Below are 24,001 nucleotides of genomic sequence, written 5' to 3'. Positions count from 1 at the left end.
AAATGGTTGAAACCCAGGTCCTAAATCTGTGTTCACAAACCACAATTTCTATCTACAGAATAATTGAGAAGCAGTATCAAGGACAAAAAACCAAACACTGCATGTTCTCACTCATAGGTGGGAATTGAACAATGAGAACACATGGACACAGGAAGGGGAACATCACACACCCGGGCCTGTTGTGGGGTGGGGGGAGGGGGAGGGATAGCATTAGGAGATATACCTAATGTTAAATGACGAGTTAATGGGTGCAGCACACCAACATGGCACATGTATACATATGTAACAAGCCTGCATGTTGTGCACATGTACCCTAAAACTTAAAGTATAATTAAAAAAAAAAAAAAGACTGTTAGTACACTTACCAAGTGTAAGTTTCCCTAGAGAGGAGAAGAGGGTCCAGGTATATAGCCGGCTGTTTTCCATAGCTCCCTTGTGAGGTTCAAGATGAGAAGATTGGTGAAAGGAACTAATTCAAGTTGCACCTGGATATGAGTGGTGTTTTTGGCACGCACTTGGTTGTGTTAACGCATAGCACTGTTGTACTGGAGCTTCTGAATCACACCAGCTCAGAAGTGTGTTTCCTGTCTTGAATGTTTGCGGGAAATCCAGAAACATGTGGTGTATGTACCTAGACTCTCAGCAGCATTATTGCGGTGTTCCTGAGCCAGATTCTAGCCCATATCGTTTTGAAAATTAATTCTGAAGAAGATCTTATGAGTCTGGTGGGATCTGAGTTTAGCCTGAAGTTCCTCCTTCTCTACTTCCAAAACAGTTTCCCTGTGTTCCTTAGATAGATTTATGTGAGACTGAAAGTATTAATCAGTCCTTTCATAGTGTTTGCTGAACAGCCTTCCAGTAGATCCTGGTGGAAGAAAACAGTGGGGCATCCAGCATGAGTCATGGGCAGCTGAGGAAGGTGGAAAGTCCAGGCCTTTTGCCTTTGAGATACCAGCTGGAGTTTGGTCCAGCCTGACATAACTGAGGTGGATGACTTTGGTTCATTCTTCACCTACATGATTCTCCCCTACTCACCCTGCGGAGGGTGCATCTGAATTTGTGGCAAGGGTTTCAGATAACTGCTTGTCCCGAATTGCCATATAGGTGAAATAAGCACTTGATCTCCTAGGCTCCTTGACTCAGAGAGTCAAGGTAGTTTTGGTCAAAATGTGTCACTCTGTGCTGTCTTCCTGAAGTACAGCCACACGCTTCTTCATTCAAAATCTCTCTCATATAAAAGGATATGCATAGCAATGAGCGTCTTTAAGAAAGTGCTGACCGGGCGTGGTGGCTCACACCTGTAATCCCAGGACTTTGGGAGGCCGAGGCGGGCAGGTCATGAGGTCAAGAGATCGAGACCATCCTGGCCAACATGGTGAAACCGTGTCTGTACTAAAAATACAAAAATTAGCTGGGCATGGTGGCACGCGCCTGTAGTCCCAGCTACTCAGGAGGCTGAGGCAGGAGAATCGCTTGAATCAGGGAGGTGGAGGTTGCAGTGAGCCAAGATCACACCACTGCACTCCATCCAGCCTGGCGACAGAATGAGACTCTGTCTCAAAAAAAAAAAAAAAAAAGAAGAAGAAAGAAAGTGCTACCAAACTACAAGCTGCGAGGCCAGTCAGGGTGGCTTAAAGCACAAGTCGTATTTTTTATTATTTTCTATTTTCATCATTTCTCAGTCTATCTTCTTTTTTTTTTCTTTTGAGACACAGTCTCGCTCTGTCACCCAGGCTGGAGTGCAGTGGCGCAATCTCGGCTCACTGCAAGCTCCACCTCCTGGGTTCACGCCATTCTCCTGCCTCAGCCTCCCAAGTAGCTGGGACTACAGGCGCCCGCCACCACGCCCAGCTAATTTTTTGTATTTTAGTAGAGACAGGGTTTCACCGTGTTAGCCAGGATGGTCTCAATCTCCTGACCTCATGATCCGCCCGCCTTGGCCTCCCAAAGTCTATCTTCTTTTAAGCAATATGCTTCTTAGGTAACTTGACTGCCTAAAGACTAAAGGAAAACAACCTGTAAAATTAGAAGAGGAAATTTGAATTTGAATTTTTTTTAATTGTAACATTACTTTGATGCAGCAGTTCCACTTCTAGAGGTTTATCCTAAAGAAATAAGAAAGGTACAAAAATGTGCATTTGAGACTGTTCATTGAAGCATTATTTATAATCGTGAAAAGTTGGAACCAACATAAATATCTGTCTAATGATTAAATAATGTGTGCTACCAAAGATTGAAGTAGATTATGGTATTAATGTGGAAAGAGCTGTAATATTTAAAGAAAAAAAAAAAGACTTCTGCTTTCTGGCCCAGCATGTCGGGAGCTTAGAAGTTACTGCTCCATCATAACAAGTAAAAAGCTGAACAAACTGACACATCCACAGCTCTTCTTAGATCCATCAGCAAAGTGAGGTCACAGGGCAAACTGCTGTCCCTAGAATTGGAGACACAGGTAAAAACAGATAATCACAAGTTACCTAAGCAGAACAATTGGAAGAAACCAGTGCCAGGGTAGGAAAACGTAGCTGTAATTGATGAATTGCTGGAAGCTCAGGGTGGACAAGTTTGTGAGTTAAAAACTCCAGGGGGACCCAGTCATCAAGGGGCCCCCATACTTTTGGAAGTTTTACCTCCAGGAGCTCTATCAGGTCCTTACAGAAAATATCAGAGAAAAATCTTGTGCTTCCAGCAAACAGAGAGGAAAAAGAACCATTTTGAAATACCCCAGAATATTCTGTTCTTCTTAACAAGGCCTGTGATCAGGAACAAATTATTTTTTCAGAGCCTGACCTACTGGAGGGAGGGAAATTCCCAATTCCAACTCCCTGTAGCCATCCTCTCTCACCTAGATGGGAGGGGAAAAAATGAGAAGCACTGATGAAGTTCACAGTCCAGGAGCACATGCTGACAAAAGACTGAGACCTAGTCATAGGACTCTAGAACACTTCCTCTCCCCTCCACAGCTTCCCACCACATTCCCAAAGGCCTGTTTACCACAGTGGCTTTTGCTCAGAACATCATGTCCACTTTTCAACAAAAATTACGAGGCATTCTGAAAGACAAAAGATACAGTTTGAAAAGACTGAAAACAAGCATCAGAGCTAGACTCAGATAGGGGAGGAACATTGAATTTATTAGACCAGGAATTTTAAAATGCTATGATAACTATGCTCAGGGCATTAATGGGAGAATTAGATGACATACAAGAACAGATGGGTAATAGCAACAGAGAGGTGGCAATTCTAAGAAAGAATCAAAAAGAAATGTGAGAGATCAAGAGCACTGTAACAGAAATAGGCTCATCAGTAGACTGGACACAGCTGAGGAGAAAATATCTGCGGTTGAAGATATGGCAATAGAAACTTCCAAAAACTGAAAAACAAAGAGAAATAAAAGACAAAAAAAGAGAACAGAATATCCAAGAACTATGGGATACCACAAAAATTATAACATACACATAATGGAAGTATCAGAAGGAGAAGGAAGAAAGGAACAGAAGCAATATTTGAAACCGTAATGACCAAGAATTTCATCAAATTAATGTCGGACAACCAACCACAGATCTGGGGAGCTCAGAGTACACCAAGTAGGATAAATACCAAGAAAACTACACCCTGGCATATCATTAACAAACTACAAAAAAATTGAAGATAAATTTAAAATCTTGAAAGAATCTAGAGGAAAAAATCCTACCTTATCTATGGACGAGCAAAAGTAAGAATTATATGCAATTCCTCCTCTGAAACCATGCAAGAAAGAAGACAGTGTAAGGCCGGGTGTGGTGGCTTATGCCTTAAATCCCAGCACTTTGGGAGGCTGAGGCAGGCAGATCACCTGAGGTCAGGAGTTCGAGACCTGCCTGGCCAACATGGTGAAACCCCATCTCTACTAAAAATACAAAAAAAGTAGCCAGGTGTGGTGGCGTGTGCCTGTAGTCCCAGCTACTCAGTAGGCTGAGGCAGGAGAATCGCTTAAACCCGGGAGGTGGAGGTTGCAGTGAACTGAGATCACGCCACTGCACTCCAGCCAAGGAGATAGAGCGAGACTCCATCTCAAAAAAAAAAAAAAAAAAAAGAGGGTGATAAAATATTTAAAGTGTTAAGAGGAAAAAAAACCCCATTAACCTAAAATTGTATGCCCTAAGAAATTGTCCTTCAAAAGTGAAAGAGAAATAAAGGCTTTCTCAAACAAACAAAAAATGAGAGAATTTGTGGCCAGTAGACCTGTCTTGCAAGAAATGTTAAAAGAAGTTCTTTAGGGAGCAGGGAAATGGTATAGGTCAGAAACTCAGACCTATGTAAATAAAGGAAGAACATCAGAGAATAAATAAGTGAAGGTAAAGTAAAAACTTACTTTTTTGTATTCTTAGTGATCAGAGAGATAATAGTTTGTACAAAATAATAGCAGCAATTCAATAGTGAACTGAATGACACCAATGATACAGGGGGCAGGAGGAATTAGGCATATTTTGTTATTATAAGGTACTTGCACTTCCTGTGAAGTATAGTATAGTGTTATTTGAAAGTGGAGTTGAACTTGTAAATGTGTATTGCAACCACCAGGGCAACAACTAAAAAAGATAAAGAATAAAAATAAAAAAAAAGTATAATTGATACGCTAAGAAAGGAAAGAAAATGGAATTATATACAATGCTCAATTAAAACCATAAAATACTTAAAAAACATAGAAGACAAAAATAGAAACAGAAAATACAGTAACAAATAGAAAACAATAACAATTATAGTGGTTATCCAATTATATCAATGATCACTTTAAACATCAATGGTCTAGATACACTAATTAAAAGACAGGTATTATCAGAGTGTGTTAAAAAACAAGACCTAACTATATGTTGTCTATAAGAAACCCATTGTAAGTATAAAGACACATATAGATAAAAAGTAAAGGGAGCCGGGTGCGGTGGCTCACGCCTGTAATCCCAGCACTTTGGGAGGCCAAGGCGGGTGGATCACGAGGTCAGGAGATCGAGACCATCCTGGCTAACACGGTGAAACCCTGTCTCTACTAAAAAAAAAAAAAAATACAAAAAATTAGCCTAGTGTAGTGGCAGGCACCTGTAGTCCCAGCTACTCAGGAGGCTGAGGCAGGAGAATGGCATGAACCTGGGAGGCAGAGCTTGCAGTGAGCCGAGATCACACCACTGCACTCCAACCTGGGTGACAGAGCAAGACTCCATCTCAAAAAACAAAAAGGAAAGGGATGGAGAAAGATATACCATGCTAACACTAATCAAAATAAAGTGGGAGTAGCTATACTCGTTTTAGATAGAGCAGACTTCAGATCAAGAAAAGTTATCAGGGATAAAGAGAAGAATTACATAATGGTAAAGAGGTCAATATTCTAAGAAGACATAACCATCTTTAATGTATATGTGCCTAACAACAGGATGCCAAAATACATGAGGAAAAACTGATAGAACTGCAAGGATAAATAGATGAATCCACTGTTGTAGTTGGAGATTTAAACACCCCTCTGTCAGAAATGGACAGATCTGGCGGGCAGATCAGCAAGCACATAGTTGAACTTGACAGCCCCTTTAGTTAACTAGATATAATTGACATATTTAGACTACTTTATCCAACAACAGCTGATTACACATTCTTCTCAGGCTCACATGGAACATTTGCTAGGATCAAACACATCCTGGGCCGTAAAACACAATTAACAAATTTTAAAGAATAGGAATATGATGTCTGCTCTCAGACCACAGTGGAATTAAGGTAGAAAACAATAACAGAATGATAGCTGGAAAATCCCCAAGTCCTTGGAGATTAAACAACATACTTTTAAATAATGCGTGGGTCAAAGAAGATATCTCAAGAGAATTTTAAAATATTTTTAACCACATGAGAATGAAAATACTTTTCAAAAGTTGTGAGAAGCAGTGCTTAGAGGCAAACTTATAGCAGTGAATACATATATTAGAAAAAAAGAAAAATCTAAAATCAATAATCTTAGCCTCCACTTTAGAAAACTCAAAAAAGAAGAGCAAGTTAAATCTAAATTAAACAGAAGAAAAGAAATACAGTATTCATTGCCTAACAGCAGGGATACATTTTGAGATATGCATTGTAGATGATTTTGTCATTGTGTGAACATCGTAGAGTGTACTTACACAAACCTAGATGGTATAGCCTACTGTGCACCTACACTAATGGTACAGCCTGTTGTTCCTTGGCTACAAACCTGTACAGTGTGTTACCGTACTGAATACTGTAGGCAGTTGTAACACAATGGTAGGTATTTGTGTATCTAAACATAGAAAAGGTACAGTAAAAATATAGTATAAAAGGTAAAACAAACAAACAAAAAATGGACCAGGCACAGTAACTCATGCCTGTGATCCCAGCACTTTGGGAAGCTGAGAAGGGAGGATCATTTGAGCCCAAGAGTTTGAGACCAGCCTGGGCAACATATGGAAACCCTGTCTCTCCAAAGGGGGAAAAAAATATCTAGGCAGGGTGGCACGTGCTCTTGGTCTCAGCTACACAGGAGGATTGCTTGAGAGTCCAAGAGGTCAGTGAGCCACGATCATGTTACTGCATTCCAGCCTGGGCAACAGAGTGAGATTTTATCTCAAATCTTCCCACCCCCAAAACAAAAACCAAACAAATGCAAAAAAAAAAAAAAGATGAAAATGATACATCTATATAGGGCACTTACCATGCATGGCGCTTGCAGCACTGGACGTTGCCATGGTTGAGTCAGTGAATGAATGGTCAGTGAATGTGAAGGCCTAGGACATTACTGTATACTACTGCAGACTTTATAAACACTGTACACTTAGACTACACTAAATTTATGAAAATATTTTTTCATCAGTAATAAATTAGCTTTAGTTTACTGTAACTTTATAAATTTTTAATTTTTTAAAACTTGTTGACTTTTTTGTAATAACAGAGCTTAAAAACACATTGTACAACTGTACAAACATATTTTCTTTCTTTATATCCTTATTCTATACTTTTTTATTTTTTAAATTTATTATTATTATTATTATTTGCTGGGTGTGCTGGCTCATGCCTGCAACCCCAGCACTTTGGAAGGCCTGAGGCAGGAGGATCTCTAGAGGCCAGGAGTTAAAGAACAACCTGGGCAACATAGTAAGACCCTATGTCTACAAAAAAAAAAAAAAATTTTTTTTTTGAGGCAAAGTCTCGCTCCGTCAGTGAGGCTGGAGAGCAGTGGCACAACCTCGGCTCATTGCAACCTCTGCCTCCTGGGTTCAAGCTATTCTCCTGCCTCAGCCTCCCGAGTAACTGAGATTACAGGTGTGCACCACCACGCCTGGATAATTTTTTTTGTATTTTTAGTATAAAAAGTAATTTTAGGGTTTCACCATGTTGGCCAGGCTGGTGTTTGACTCCTGACCTTAAGTGATCCATCTGCTTCAGCCTTCCAAAGTGTTGGGATTACAGGCGTGAGCCACTGCACCTGGCCAAAAAAATTTTTTTTAATTAGCTGGGCACAGATGCATGTGCCTATAGTCCCAGATATTCAGGAAACTGGGGCAAGAGGATCACTTGAGCTCAGGAGTTCAAGATTACAGTGAGCCATGATCATGCCACTGCACTCCAACCTGAGTGACAGAGCAAGACCATGTCTCAAAAAAAATTTTTTTTAACTTTTTAAACTTTATTGTTAAAAACTAAGACACAAACATGCACATTAGCCTAGGCTTACACAGGGTTAGGATCACCAATATCACTGTTTGACACCTTCACATCTTGTCCCAGTAGAAAGTCTTCAGGGGCAGTAACACACATGGAGCTGTCATCTCCTATTATAACAATGCCTTCTCTGGAATATCTCTTGAAGGACCTGCCTGAGGCTGCTTTAGTTAACTTTTTAAAAATAAGTAGTAGTACACTCTAAAATAATGATTAAAGTATAGTATGGTAAATATATAAACCAGTAACATAGTCATTTAGTATCATTATTGAGTATTTTGTACTGTACATAATTGTATGTGCTATACTTTTATACAATTGGCAGTGCAACAGGTTTGTTTACACCAGCATCACCACAAACACGTAAATAATACATTGCTCTATGATTTTACAATGGCTACATCACTAGGTGATAAAAATTTTTCAGCTCCATTATAATCTTACGAGACTACCATCATATATTCAGTTCCTCCTTGACCAAAATGTTGTTATGTGGCACATGACTGTAATAAAAATTAGAGTAGAAATCAGTAAAATTACAAACATAAAATCAATAAAATCAATGGAAAAAAATGTTGGTTTTTTGAAAAGAGCAATAAAACGGATAAGCCTCTAGCCAGACTATGAGAGAAGATGCAAATTACTAATATTGAAAATGAAACCCCAAAGCAAGCCGTAAAACCTAGAAATACTATTCTAACCTTCTCCCACCTTTCTGTGTAGCACCCAGCCTGAAAGAAATAACTTGACCTACCTTGTTTGGTAATAGGTCATAAGACCTATATTCCAGAGAGGTTCTGCCTATGTCTAGGAGAAAATAATGCTACACAGAGAGGCCAACAAGAAGCTCAACAAACAAACCTTGCTGGGTTTCCCCCTTTAGTATATTACCATTAGATCATACCCCTTTCATCCAATCACATCTACACAGCTGTCCATTCTTTGAATCTAAACATAAAAATCAACAGTTTTCCCTGGTTCTTTGGGTATTTCTGAAGGCTCATAGGTCACATAAAACTGATTAAACAATTGGTTATGCTTTTAAAAAAAATTAAAGAGGGGACATCACTACAGATCCTGTGGACATTAAAAGGATAATAAAGGAATATTATGAACAACTCTATGCCCACAAATTTGATAACCTACATTAAACTGTCCCATTATAGAGAAGAAATGGGCAATCTGAACAGGCCTATAGCTATTAAATAAATAAATAAATTGAATCAATAACTAATTACCTTCCAAAGAAAGCACCAAGCCCAGAGGGTTCACTAGTAGATTCTGCCAAACATTTAAGGCAGAAATTATGCCAATTCTCTACAACCTTCCAAAGAAAGCACCAAGCCCAGAGGGTTCACTAGTGGATTCTGCCAAACATTTAAGGCAGAAATTATGCCAATTCTCTACAACCTTCCAAAGAAAGCATCAAGCCCAGAGGGTTCACTAGTGGCAGAAATTATGCCAATTTTCTACAATCTTTTCCAGAAGTTAGCAGAAGGAATACTTTCTAAGCCATTGGATGAGGCTAGTATTACCCTAACACCAAAACCAAACAAAGACATTACAAAAAAACTACAGACCGGGCCAGGCGCGGTGGCTCATGCCTGTAATCCCAGCACTTTGGGAGGCCGAGGCTGGCAGGTCACAAGATTGAGACCATCCTGGCTAACACGGTGAAACCCTGTCTCTACTAAAAATACAAAAAATTAGCCGGGCGTGGTGGCGGGCGCCTGTAGTCACAGCTACTCGGGAGGCTGAGGCAGGAGAATGGCATGATCCCGGGAGGCGGAGCCTGCAGTGAGCCAAAATCACGCCACTGCACTCCAACCTGGGCAACAGCGAGACTCCGTCTCAAAAGAAAAAAAAAAAAAACTACAGACCAATGTATCTCATGAACATAGATGCAAATATCTTCAACAAAATATTAGCAAACAAAATTCAACAATGTATACAAAGATTTGTACACCAAAACCAAGTGGGATTTATCCCAGGTGTGCAAGGCTAGTCTTCAAAATTAATATGGTCCATCACATCAAGAGGCTATGAAAGAAAAATCACATAATTATATTGATAGATGCAGAAAAGGCATTTGACAAAATCCAACACCCATTCATGATAAAACTCCTAACAAACCAGGAATAGAGGGGAACTTCTTCAACTCAATAGAGCACATCTAAAAACAAAAACAAAAAAAAACAAAAAAGCCTACAGCTAACATCATGATTAAGGGTAGAAATTTGAAGCTTTCTTACTAAGATCAGAAACAAGGCAAGATGTCTCTTTTCACCACTGCTTTTCAGCATTGTACTGGAAATCCTAGCTAATACAATAAAATAAGAAAAGAAAATATAGATTGCGAAGGAACAACTGAAACTGTCTTTGTCTGCAGATAACATGATTGTCTATGTACAAAATCTGAAAGAATCAACAACAAAAAAAAGCTGGAACTAATAAGCAGTTATAGTAACAAACCTGCACGTTCTGCACATGTATCCCAGAACTTAAAGTATATATATTTTTAAAAAAAGCAATTATAGCAGGATTGCAGGATACAAGGTTAACGTACAAAAAGTTAATCACTTTCCTGTGGACCAGCAATTAAATAGTGAAATTTTAAATTAAAAACACATTACCAGTTGGGTGCAGTGGCTCATGCCTATAATCCCAAGACTTTGGAAGGCCAAGGTGGGAGGATCACTTAAACCCAAGAGGTCAAGGCTTGCAGAGAGCCATGATCCCACCACTGCACTCCACCCTGGGCGACAGAGTGAGACCCTATTTCAAAAAAACAAAAAAGCCAAAAAACACCATGTTACCATTTATATTAGCACCCCAAGAAAAAATGAAATTCTTAGGTATAAATCTAACAAATTACGTACAAGATCTGTAGATCTAGATGAAGAATACTGTAAAACTCTGATGAAATATGTCAAAGAAGAACTAAATAAATGGAGAAATAGTCTATGTTCATGAATTGTGAAGATGTCAGTTTTTCCCAACTTGATCTACAGATTGAACACATCCCAATAAAAAATTCAGCAAGTTACTTTTACAGATATTAACCCATTTACACCTCGTGTTCCATTGTTGGAATGCTAATAAGCTTGTGGGAGTTATTTATATCCTACTTCTCAAGGTCATCACCAAGGTCTGATTTTTCACTCAAAAAAATTTGCAACCTCTGGCATAAATGGGTTAACAAACAAAGTCTGTAGTTTATATGGAGAGGTAATAGACCCAGAGTAACCAACTAAATATTGAAGGAGAAAAACAAAGTCAAAGGGCTGAACCTGTTGGACTTGAAGGCATCTATAAAGCTACAGCAATCAAGATAGTGTGATATTGGTGAAAGAGCTGACAAATATCAATGGATCAGAGTAAAGAGCCCAGAAATAGACCCACATAAATATAGTTGATTCATCTTTGACTAAGGAGAAAAGGCAATACAATGAAGCAAAGATAGTCTCTTTTACATAACTGTTGGAACAATTGGACATCCACATGCAAAAACGATTACCTAGATGCAGACCTTATACCCTTCACAAAAATTAACTCGAGATGGACCATAGACCTAAATGTAAAACCCAAAACTGTAAGACTGCTAGAAGTTATCATAGGAGAAAACCTAAATGACCTTGGGTGTGGCAGTAACTTCTTAGACTAAAGGCATGATGCATGAAAGAAATAATTGATAAGCTGGGATTCATTAAAATTTAAAACTTCTGTTCTGCAAAAGACAATGTCTAGAGAATAAGATGGGTCACAGACTTGGGAAAATATTTGCAATCCAGAACACAAACCAACAAATGCTAGCAAGGATGTGGAGCAACAGGAACACTCATTCATTGCTGGTGGGAATGCAAAATGGTACAGCCATTTTGGAAGACAGTTTGGCAGTTCTTACAAAACTAAACATACTCTTCCCATACAATCCAGCAGTCACGCTCTTTGGTATTTACCCAAGTGAACCAGAAACTAATGTTCACACAAAAACCTGTAAATGGATGTGTATAGCAGCTTTATTCATTGTTGCTAAAACTCGGAAGCAACCAAGATGTACTTCAGTAGGTGAATAGATAAATAAACTGTGATACATCCAGACAATGGAATAATATTCAGTGCTAAAAAGAAATGAGCCATAAAAAGACATGGAGGAGCTTTAATTGCATGTTACTAAGTGAAAGAAGCCAATCTGAAAAGGCTACATATTATGATTCCAACTATGTGAATTCTGGAAAAGGCAAACTATGGAGACAGTAAAAGGATCAGCTGTTGCAATCTTTAGGGAGAAGGAAGGTATAAATAAGCAGAGCACAGAGGACTTTGGGGCAGTGAAACTATTCTGTATGATACAATAATGGTGGATATGTGTCACTGTGCATTTGTCAAAGCCCATAGAATGTGCAACACTGAGTAAATTATGGTAACCTTGAGGTAAATTATGGACTTTGGGTGATAATGAGGTATCAGTGGAGTTTCATCAGTTGTCACAAATGGACCACTCTGGTGCAGAATGCTAATAGTGGGAGAAGCTGTGTGCGTGGAAGGGTCGGGGGTATAGGGGAACTCTCTGTACTTTCTGCTCAACTTTGATGTGAACCTAAAAAATAATCAATTTTTTAAAAGCAGGGTACTCAATAATACATACGATATAAATCCCATTTATGTTAAAAAAAGATATATGTATGTATTTATATATATGTGTGTGTATATATATGTGTGTGTGTATATATATATATTGTGTGTGTGTGTGTGTGTGTGTGTGTGTAATTTTTGTATATACCAAACTGATAACGGTGTTGCTGTTGGTGTTGAGGTTGTGGGCGGGGAAGTGGGGAAAGATACCCTCTGCTGTACTCTGTAGTCTGTAACATTTAGCCTTTGTCAGAGTTCCTATTCACTTATAAAATACAGCAAAAAGGAGCTTGCTGCTAGGTATGTATCTCCAGACCCTCCTTTCAAGGAAACATTAGAAGGTAACATTGTTTGGCAACTTTAAAATGCAAAGTTGTAGCCCTTTATATGGCGTTTATTCACGCAACAAGTATTTTTGAGTGCCTCTTCTATTCCAGGCATTCTGCCAGGCCTTGGAGTTGCCAGGGTGACCAAGAAACAGCCCCTGTGATCACAGTTGAGGGTACGGTGGGCGGCAGGGGAGAGTTGTGTTTTAAGTCTGTTTTCTCATAGGCTGAAAAAGTTCCACACAGTTTGGAAAAGCTAACTGTGATTCCTTCTCCTCAGAGAAGCCGTGTGGAGACCCGCCTTCGTTCCCACACACCATCCTGCAGGGCCGCACCGGCTTGGAGATGGGTGATGAACTGCTGTACGTGTGTGCCCCAGGCCACATCATGGGTCACCAGGAGACCGCCTTCACCTTGCTATGTAACAGCTGTGGGGAGTGGTACGGCCTGGTGCAGGCCTGTGGGAAAGGTAAGCAGCCCAGGGATGGGCCACCTTCGCGTGCCCACGCAGTGCTGGCTGAGGGCTCCACTGCTGCTGGCTGCATGCAGTGGGCTCTTCTCCACCAAGGTGCCTTTGAAAAGAGGCTTTCAGACCTTTCTCCTGAGCTCTGGACCTAGCAACATCTCCACTTGGGGATTCCTGTAGCATTTCAAATGCACAACTGAGCTCTTCATCTTCCATGCTGGGAGTAAAGGGTTAACAAGTTAAAATCCCCACTTCTCTAAGTACACAGTTGACCTTGAGTTAACTTTCTAGTTTATTTCCCTGGAAACCTGGTCAAGTTGGAACATCAGCTGTGGTACAAAGCAGCATTGCTTCTGGTGAAAATGACCCCCAGTTGGTAAACTGGGCTGGGAAGACTATAATGAATACATGTTAGGAAGTCCAGCTCTGGGCTGCCCTGAGGGTCGTGATTCTTGTATCTGAGCATGACCTTTGTGAGGACCCTGAGAACTATTCTGTGGGTTGTTGCAAGACATTCAGACTCTTGTGGGGCATGGGGCTTCCAAGCACTATTGATCCACACCACACATATGAGTTCTGATCCACCTGAGCAATTTTGGGAGGAAAGCGGGGGTGGTGAGGGGTGGAGCAAGGAGACAAACTCCAGGACAGCTGTATGGAACTGCTGCAAGGGCTATTCCCACGGATAAGACTTGCTTGCTGCTTCCCAGTGGCCTTGCTCTGCTCCCTGGCCTGGAGCCGTTTGAATGCCAGGAGTGACCTGTGGAGTCTGAATAGTTAGTTGAAACTAAAAAGAGTCCTAGTGGACACTGAGTTCCCCAAACCTGATCTGATTTCCCCAGATGTCCCCATTCCATCAACATCACATTTCTAGGAGTCCCAGGTTACTGCAGCCTCCTTAACCCCTGCTGCCCAGCCCCTTGGGAATTTCTCCAGCAGCAGAAATCGCTGTGTCCAGCCACAGCCAGGCCTGGCCTCCCCACCCCAACAGGGATGCAGCAGCCAGCAGGCGATTGGGGCAGCCCCATGGCTGACCTGGCTTGTGACTCCTATACCTCGGACCTCATGCTAGACCCTGAATTGTTCCCTGATCTCACAGTGCTCCTCTCACTCCAAGACTTTTTCAAGAACCCCCTCCCTGACCTCCCATGACATCTGGGTACCAAGCAGAGGCTGGTTCTATAGAGGGAAATAACTCCAGCACCATGATGTTACTGAACTTATAGGACAGTTTGTCCCTGGAATGTCCTGCAGATCCCATGAGAGAACTCAGATGAGACCTAGGGTGCTGTCACACCTGTGAGATTCATTCATGTTGTTGCCTGAAGCTGTGGTTTCACTGCTACTATAGTCTTCACTGCTATTTACTATCCACAGTGTGAATACACCACTATTTATTTATTCAATCAGCTGTTGGTGGACATTTTGCTTATTTTCATTTTGTGGCTGTCACAAACTATGCTGCTATAATTGTCCTTAGCCTCCTTTGGTTCCCATGTGAACACATTTCAGTTGGTTCCTAGCAGTAGAATTGCTGCCCATGGAGTATGTGTGTGTTCAGCTGCAGCTGATGCTGCCAAAGTGTTCTCTAAAGTATTTGCCCAGTCTGCTCTCCCATCAGCTGTGTCTGAGAGTCCTTGTCGTTCAGCACCTCATCAGCTTTAGGACTGCCAGTCTGGTGACAGCTCTGTGGTGATTTGTAGTTGTAATATTCATTTCTCTGATAATAGTGAGGTCAAGCACTTATCACATGTTAATAGGGCATTAGAATTTCTTTGTGTAAAATGTCCAGGTACTTTTCCCATTTTTCTGATTGATTTGAATTTGATCATTTACATATTATAGAATTTTTACATGAAATATTGATAATGAATGTGTTGCAAGTATTTTCTCTCATTCTGTGGCTTATCTTTTCACACTCGCAGTGTCTTTTAATGAGTTGGTTTTGTTGTTTTCTATTTCACTACTTTTCAAATTCTTTGTGAACTCTTACACGTTTTTTGTAGTCATTAGCTGATTAATACTTTAGTAAAATGCAATAAAAATGAATTAATATAAAATAAAATACATTCCAAATATAAGCACAATCTGTGTTAAATTAAATAGACATAAAATTCCCCTGTCAAATTGTTGCAAAAGTTTCTAAAAACTTTCTGGGTGTTTCTACTTGCCTTGTTGCATACCTAATAATAAGTTACAGACTGGGACAAGTGCTGAAAGCACAGTTTGAGCAGTCTTCTAGAACTTTCCTCATCTTTCTTCTGTTCCTGTTGCTTTGTACCAGGCGGGAGCTACTTGCCAATTCTGATCATTCACCTGCCCAAGAAAATCAAGCATAAGCACCAAGCTTCCTGTTGGTCCAATACGTCGCCTTGAAGCAGGCCCATACCCACCCTGAGTTGTTAATGTTCCAATGGGGTGCTGAAGTTGCACCATCTCATGAGCCACACCCACAGCCAAATGGGTTGTTTGCTAGCCCTAGTCAAATGAGCACTAAATGCAGGTTTTGCAGGTCCAAAATGATCTTTATGTTCCCACTACAATGCAGTTGTTAAAGCTTTAAGCTGCTGGGCAGGAATTCTGGTTTATATGCTTGGGCTGGATATACAGATTGTTACAGTATCTGAGAGTTTAACATTTAAGCTATCTGTGTCCTTGTAAGAAGAGTGTGTGTGTGTGTGTGTGTGTGTGTGTGTTTTACAAGAGTATCTTCACCAGATGAATTGCTTCAAATTGGAGAAAAGTCAACTTGGGGGAGTGGGTCAAACAAGGATTTTGGAATTGGATCCATCTGGGTTTGGATAATCACTCTTCATTGTACTGGCTGAGTGGACATTGATCCATTCATTCATTCCACATCCCATCATTTGGCAGGATCCTAGGTGCTGTGTATACAAGTTGAGTAAACACTGTCTCAACCCTAAAGGAAACTCTAGTAAACTGGGTTCCTCAAAGACACAGAAAAGCAGTAGATGATGAGATAGAGACTGGAAATTGAGGTGTCACAGAAGGTGACGTTTTACAGGAAGTGTGTTTCCAGATGTGGAGGAAGTGCTCAGTAAACCCAGAGGCTATAGAAAACAAGTAAATGAAAGCTAACATGTATGCATTGGCTTCACTGTGTGAAGGAGGTTCTGACAGCCTTGTGTTTTCAGTGTGTATGTGGAGGGTGGGGGATGTACCATAGCCACGCTGCAGTGCATACAGGAATAAGATGCAGGGAGGAAGAAGGCCAAGGACTGACAACTCAGGTTCAAATTTCTGCTGCTGCATGAAGCGGAATAGGGAAGACACAAAGGATAGAGCTGGAAGAAGATCAGAGGTCCAAAGAGGTTGTAGGGGTTTGTTTTGTTTGCTTGCTTGCTGTTGTTATTTTTAAGGTGATTTCTTTTAAAGATGCTTTTTAAAAAAATTTCCTACAACAAGAGATTTGAGCTTATTTAAACAATGACAGAAAGGATGAGAAGAAGAGAGAACTGTTTTCTTGACTTTCCTGAGCCTTAATTTGCCCATAATACCCTTTTTTTTTTAAGAAGGAGTCTCGCTCTGTCGCCAGGCTGGAGTGCAGTGGCATGATCTCGGCTCACTGCAACCTCTGCCTCCCGGGTTCAAGCAGTTCTCCTGCCTCAGCCTCCTGAATAGCTGGGATTACAGGCATGCGCCACCACGCCTGGCTAATTTTGTATTTTTAGTAGAGATGGGGTTTCGCCATGTTGGCCAGGCTGGTCTTGAACTCCTGAGCAGGACTCCAGGCAGTCCACCCACCTCGGCCTCCCAAAGTGCTGGGATTGCAGGTGTGAGCCACTGCACCCGGCCCATAGTACCCATATTTAAAAAATAGGTATAGTTATCACAGAGATACCTTAGAGATGAGGTTCCTGTGAATATATCATTTAGAATAGGACCTATAATATAGTATGGGGGTCAGTAAATGTTCATTCTCTTTCACCTATATGCTGATCAATGAGACCATTCAGGCCCTTTCACCTAAGGTATCTAAAGGGATTTGTGCGTGACACTGGCTCCTCGCTTCCTTGTGTATTATTAACTCTAGCCCCTGTTACCATGAATAACTAACGACAGCCTGTGACTTCAACCGTCTGTTACTTGGGTGAGAAGTTAATCTCTGCCAGCAGGCTTCCCAGCTTCTGGAGACCGGCAGCTGGCCTTTCCAGAAGGGCGTGGCCAGTGTGGCTTTCAGACTTGATAGAGACCCACGCAGTTGGTAGCTTCCTAGTGTGTGGCACGCATACCTGGTGGGTAGCAAAAGGTGAGGGAGTGGATGGTGTAGGAGGGTCCCTCAGCCACACGCCGCCCAGGCTGTGTGTTCACAAGCAACATTCCAGGCTTAAGTGGTGGGGATGCAGTCTCTCACTTAAGCACAGGAACTTTCGTCTTGACCATTCACTGAAATGGGCGAGGACTTATTTAACTGCCATTTTCTCCCCTCTGTGTATTGGTACTTCTCTAGCTCTGCTCCCTAGAGTTCAGGTCTGGTTCTGGCCATTTAGTCTTCCATAATCCTGTCAAAATCCACACATCTTCTTGGTTTCCATTCCCAGTTTGGTAGCAGGAAATGTCTGTCATGCCCTCTCTAATGTACTCAGAATCTAACTAAAATTGGTTGTTGCCCTAATTACAGAAAAGTCCTGATGCGGCCGGGCACGGTGGATCATGCCTGTAATCCCAGCACTTTGGGAGGCCAAGGCGGGTGGATCACCTGAGGTTGGGAGTTTGAGACCAGCCTGACCAACATGGAGAAACCCCATCTGTACTAAAAATACAAAATTAGCGAGCGTGGTGGTGCATGCTGTAATCCCAGCTGCTCGGGAGGCTGAGGCAGGAAAATCGCTTGAACCTGGGAGGCAGAGGTTGTGGTGAGCCGAGATCGCGCCACTGCACTCCAACCTGGGCAACAAGAGTGAAACTCTGTCTCAAAAAGAAAAGAAAAGAAAAGTCCTGATGGTTTGCTCCTTAAGCATGCATGAAGCAGATTGTCATGCTAGGTGTGTTTTCCTTTGGGCCTCTTGTTTCTTATTATGCCAAGCCCCATATCTATCTTCAAGGCCATGCTTTCTTCTTGGACAATTGCATCCTAACAACAGTCTGTGACCTCCCAGCACTCCAGATTACCACCCCTGGCCACATGCTCCCAGTGTTGGCCTTCCTAAGAAGCCCTCGTGGTCCCCTGGGCATGCTGATCCCTTTCCCAGCCTGGCCTCACATTGCCTTCAACACCTCTGCTGTCTCCTAACTTCAGGACTCAGTGGTTCCATGGCCTCTGCTCCTGGTTCCAGATGAGGCCATTTATCCTCTTTCTGTGACTGAGGTGGGAGAGAACAGCTGCTGGCAAGAGTAGCCTAACACAGACAGCCCAGGAAGTGAGAGTCATAGACTTTCTCTATAATTTGCCCCTTGTTACACCTTGAAAACATGCCACTGGCGCCGGACATGGTGGCTCATGCCTGTAATCCCAGCGCTTTGGGAGGCCGAGGCGGGAGGATTACTTGAGGTCAGGAGTTCAAGACCACCCTGGCCAACATGGAAAAACCCCATCTCTACTAAAAATACAAAAATTAGCTGGGCGTGGTGGCATTGCGCCTGTAGTCCCAGCTACTCGGGAGGCTGAGGCAGGAGAATTGCTTGAACCCGGGAGGCGGAGGTTGCAGTGAGCTGAGATCGCGCCACTGCACTGCAGCCTGGGTGATAGAGCGAGACTCTGTCTCAAAAAAAAAAAAAAAAGAAAGAAAGAAAAGAAAAGATGCCACAGGGCTATCTGCTGCCAAGTGTGAAGACAGGCTCAGAAAGGCCCACCCCTACCCTCAGTTCCATTGGTTCTGTTTGTTGCTTTCTGGGCTGCAGTATCAGGAAAGTGCTTGACCCCAAGCTGGACCTCCCTCCACCAGCCTCGCCACCTCTGAGTCCAATAGCAAATGTACAGCTTTTCTTTTTCCCTTCCCTGATCTGACACAGCCATGGAAACAAGACACATTGCCCAGTTAGGCATTGAGAACAAAGCTGTTATAAACCAAACACTCACTCCATGCTGTCTCTCTTCTGGGAGTTGTTTTTTGGGCCTGCTTTTTTAACAACTCTATTGGGTTTAATTTGCATACCATAAACTGTACTCATTTAAAGTATAAATTTGGCCAGGCGTGGTGGCTCATGCCTGTAATCCCAGCACTTTGGGAGGCCGAGGCGGGTGGATCACCTGAGGTCAGAAGTTCAAGACCAGCCTGGTCAAGATGGTGAAACCCCATCTCTACTAAACATACAAAAATTAGCCGGGCGTGGTGGCGGGCGCCTGTAATCCCAGCTACTCAGGAGGCTGAGGCAGGAGAATCACTTGAACCCAGGAGGCAGAGGTTGCAGTGAGCTGAGATTGCGCCATTGTGCTCCAGCCTGGGCAGCAAGAGCGAAACTTCGTTCCAAAAAAAAAAGTATAAATTTATCTGAACTGTCACAGGTGTATACACTCATGAAACCACCATTATAACTAAAATATAGAACACTTCCATCATCCCCAAGTTTCCTTGTGCCCCTTTCTACCATAGTTTTACACACTTCATCTCATTTAATCTTCACAAGTCTGGAACTCCGTAGAAATATCGAGTACCAATTTATAGATGGGAACACTGAGGTACAGGAAGGTTCAGTGACTTGCCTGTGTCAGACACCAGAAAGAAGCAGAGCCGGGGTTTAAAACCAGGCATGTCTGGCCAGGTGCAGTGGCTCATGCCTGTAATCCCAGCACTTTGGGAGGCCAAAGCGAGCCAATTACTTGAGGCCAGGAGTTTGAGACCAGCCTGGCCAACATGGCCAAACCCTGTCTGTACTAAAAATACGAAAATTAGCCAGGTGTGGTGGCATATGCCTGTAGTCCCAGCTTCTTGGGAGGCTAAGGCATGGAAATCACTTGAACCCAGGAGGTGGAGGATACAGTGAGCCAAGATCATCACCCCACTGCACTCCAGCCTGGGCAACGGAGTGAGATTCTGTCTCAAAAAAATAAAAATAAAAATAAAACCAGGCATATCCTGTCCTGATATCTGCATCATGCTATGTGCTGCCTCCAGGGCCCTGAGATGGGGAGGAGAACGAGGCCTCGGGGCAGCACACCTGCTCACTTGCAAACTAGCTGTCCCCTCAGTAAGTTCCTTTGCTCTTTTCTCATTTCTACAGGTATTATTTTGTTTTCTTAAATTAACTTCTATTTCTGTTTTTCTCCATCTTTTAGACTTAATTTCCTTCATAGAAGAAAGCATGAGACTGAAACTGAATTTAGAATTTCCTTGTCAGGAACAAAAATTGCCATATTTGTTCAGAGGTTTATTGAACCAGTGGTTATTTCTGGCTTGTCTGGTTGTCTTTTTTAAAATTACTATTTTTAAAGGCTGTGTAGCCAAGAACAGAGGGAAAAAAAAAGAGGGTACGTGTGGGGCTTCCAGAAAGGCAGCAAAGTAAAAAAAGATGGAAAGTAGCAGCCCTGGGAGAACCCCAGATACTGGGCTCTGGCCTGTCTCCTGCAGCCCCCAGCCACATCCCACTCTGATAAAATACACAAGCAGTGCACAGGCCAGCCTACACTTTTCAGTCCTGACGTATGACTTTCTGTGCTCTTCTGTTTTCCAAAAGTAGCAGTTAAATATAAATGCACAGTGAATGACCTGCATTTTGCCAGGAGAAGCCACAAAGCTTACATTTCCTAGACTTGTTTGTCTAAATCAGAAGGCCCCGTGTTGTGTTAGCACAGGTTTTCACAGAGAGGGTCGGGTGAGGGCAGAGCTAGAAGGATGGCTGAATGATCTGAGTCAGAGTGCAGACTCAGGAAAGCAGAGGGGAGGTGAGAGATACAGTAGTACCTCCACAGGCAGAGAGCTGGGCTTCTCCATCTTGTGGGCAGAATGTGCTTGTTGGTTGAAATCTGGTGAATAACAAATGTTACTGTTCACCATGGGGAGAAAAATAAGCTTTGGATACTTCTTCATAAATAGGCTAATTGTAAACACTCATTCTTGTCTTCATTTGAGGTTTTGGGGAAACTATGATATACTGACAACCTGTTTTTAAGTCAGGACCTTGACCTGCGAACCTGGGGAGACAGGAGGAGCTTAGTTCGGGGCCCTGGGCTTCTGCCCAGGGTTGCTGTAGCCTCAGGGAGCTCTGGAGGCAGAACCTTAGACGCACATACAGAGACACACACACACACACACATACACACACAATCACATGCACATCCATGCATACACAGACACACACACACGCATGCATGCGCACAAACAAACACACATAGCTCAGACTGTAAGTGTCCAGGTGAAGGCCACAGCCAGGGTGAGCTGACCTTTCCCAGATCCTTGCTCTAATATTAAACGCTAAGCCAGTGTTGCCTGCACACACAAAAAAGTGAGAGAGGAGAACATACTCATCTTCTGCCTGTGTTCCAGGTGCCTTTTGACTTTATGTTTTATATATTTATATATATATATATATATATATTTTTTTTTTTTTTTGAGATGGAGTCTCGCTCTTGTTGCCCAGGCTGCAGTGCAGTGGTGTGATCTCGGCTCACTGCACCCTCCGCCTCCCGGGTTCAAGCTGTTCTTCTGCCTCAGCGTCCTGAGTACCTGGGATTACAGGCACGCACCACCACGCTCAGCTAATTTTTGTACTTTTAGTAGAGACAGGGTTTTGCCATGTTGGCCAGGCTGGTCTCGAACTCCTGACCTCAGGTGATCCACCTGCCTCGGCCTCCTAAAGTGCTGGGATTACAGGCATGAGCCACCAATATTTAAGCTCATGGGATGGGTAACACAGGAGGTTGAAGTTAGCAGACATTGATTATCCCCAATACTGGAACTCAGAAGTCATTTATCATTCTTTGCCTCTGTCATGAATCAAATGATGCCCTGGCTGATGGACTTCCAGACTGCATCAAGCTTTGTAAAAACTGTAATTCACACCCACTAATTCATCTCTTCACTAATTTATTTATTTATTTATTCAGCAAACATTTATGGAGTGCCTACTATATGCCATACACCATGCTGTGGGCAGGGGGAATACAAAGGCGGGGGGACATGCCCTTGTTCTCAGGAAGTTCCTGGGCTAGCGGGGAGTTGGGCAGGCTGTGCGGCGAGAGCAGGATGGTGTGGTCAGTGCATGGTGACAGCGGTGAACTCTGTTCTGGATGGATGCTGTTCCCAGCATTCTGGTGAGTAACACATTAGTCCCAAACTGAGACCTTTTAGGGTTCAAGTGTCAAGCACCATCAAGATCTAAATTGGTTTTACCCTATCCGTATAAGAGCATGAAGTGTTTCTAAGGTATCTTTACCCAATCCCTATATCATATATACCTTTCATTTTACCAGTGAAAGCCCATTTCTAATATTTGTCATTGGTAGTTAATAGGTCACTAATTTTACCAATAGAAAGCTGTTTCAGATATTCAGGGTATTAATTAGCAAAGCAATGTTTTTGGTCAAGATACAAATAAAGAAGTACTTGTATTAGCCACATCTGGAGGATGATTTTTTCTAGTGGGAATGCTAACTGTCCATCCCAGAGTGAATTCTTAATTGGGATACCAGCAGCAGCTGGGTTACAGCTTAACATAAGTAACACATGCACAATATTACACAGTGTGTTTTCCTTTTCTTTCCTTTTTTTTTTTTTTTTTTTTTTTGGAGATGGGGGTCTCACTCTGTCACCCAGGCTGCGGTGCAGTGGGTCTCACTATGTTGTCCAGGCTAGTCTTGAACTCCTGGGTTCAAGTGATACTCCTATCTCGGGCTCCCAAAGTGCCAGGATTGTAGGCATGAGCCACTGCACCTGGGCACACAGTATATTATTCTTGAGGTAGCACAGACATCTTAAGATGAATGAATGCCTACTGTTGATATAAAATTGAATGACATCTTAACAAAGTACAATATTGTTGAATTACATTTTCTGTCCCTCAAAGATTATAGCCATTGTTCTTTTTTCTTCTACCACTGAACATGATGAGGTGAAATTTTAGGCAAGCCTGATTTAATTTTGTTCTTGCATGGGATTTGCCTTTTCTTCCTGAATATCAGTTGAATTATTTCTTCATCCTTGGCATTCAGCAGCCAAATACTGTGCCAGTTTTTCCTGGCACATGGTGTCCACTTTTGATTGTCTATTTATATTTTTACTTCAGAGTAAGATAAATACAGAACATTTCAAAAATCAAACATTATAGAGTTCAGTGAATTATCATACCATAAACTCACCCATGTAATCGGCACCCAGGTCAAGAAGCAGACCATCACCAGCCATCCAGAAACACTCCTGGTGCTCCCTTTCAGTCCCAGCCTCCCTTAGAGTAACCACTATCCACACTACTTACACCATAAATTACATTCGCCCCCCTCACTTGAATTTTATTTAAGTGGAAGCATACATTATGTACTCTTGTGTATGGCTTCCTTTGCCCAACATTATGTCTGTGAGACACATACATGTTGCTCTGTGAGCTGTTCATTCTTTTTCTTTGCTTTGGAGTATTCCATTCTACTGTTAGGATTATTTTTCATTGTTTCATGTTTGGGGCTATTATAAGGACATTCTTGCACAGGTCTTTTGGTGACCATGTTACATGTATTGCTCTAGAGTTTTGCATTTTCTAGAATTTTGTCTATATAATTTAGAGTTGAATTGCTGGATCATATGTGTGTGTGTGTGTGTGTGTGTGTGTTCAACTTTAGTAGATAATACCCAACAAGATAATGCCCAAATGGTTGTAACAATTGATGCTCTGAAGAGCAATGTATAAGAGTTCTGGGAGCCTTACCTCCCCACCAACAATTGGTATTGTCAGTCTTGTAAATTTTTAGCCATATTGATGGGTATGTTGTGATA

General features: G+C 42.1%; 1 protein-coding gene across 1 annotated transcript in view; it reads left to right on the top strand.

The window, feature by feature from the left end:
- The window catches only part of SUSD5 (sushi domain containing 5), a 67,857-nt gene that overhangs the window by 28,990 nt on the left and 14,866 nt on the right, over positions 1-24,001 (top strand). Inside the window, exon 4 of the mRNA XM_019023127.4 lies at positions 12,933-13,121. Coding sequence (XP_018878672.4) covers positions 12,933-13,121 — 189 coding nt within the window. The remainder of the gene's footprint in view (positions 1-12,932; positions 13,122-24,001) is intronic.

This window comes from Gorilla gorilla, chromosome 2 (assembly GCF_029281585.2).
Source record: "Gorilla gorilla gorilla isolate KB3781 chromosome 2, NHGRI_mGorGor1-v2.1_pri, whole genome shotgun sequence".
In the NCBI taxonomy this organism is placed as follows: domain Eukaryota; kingdom Metazoa; phylum Chordata; class Mammalia; order Primates; family Hominidae; genus Gorilla; species Gorilla gorilla.
Note: the sequence above shows the minus strand (reverse complement) of the source record. Positions and strands in the feature narration are given on the sequence as shown.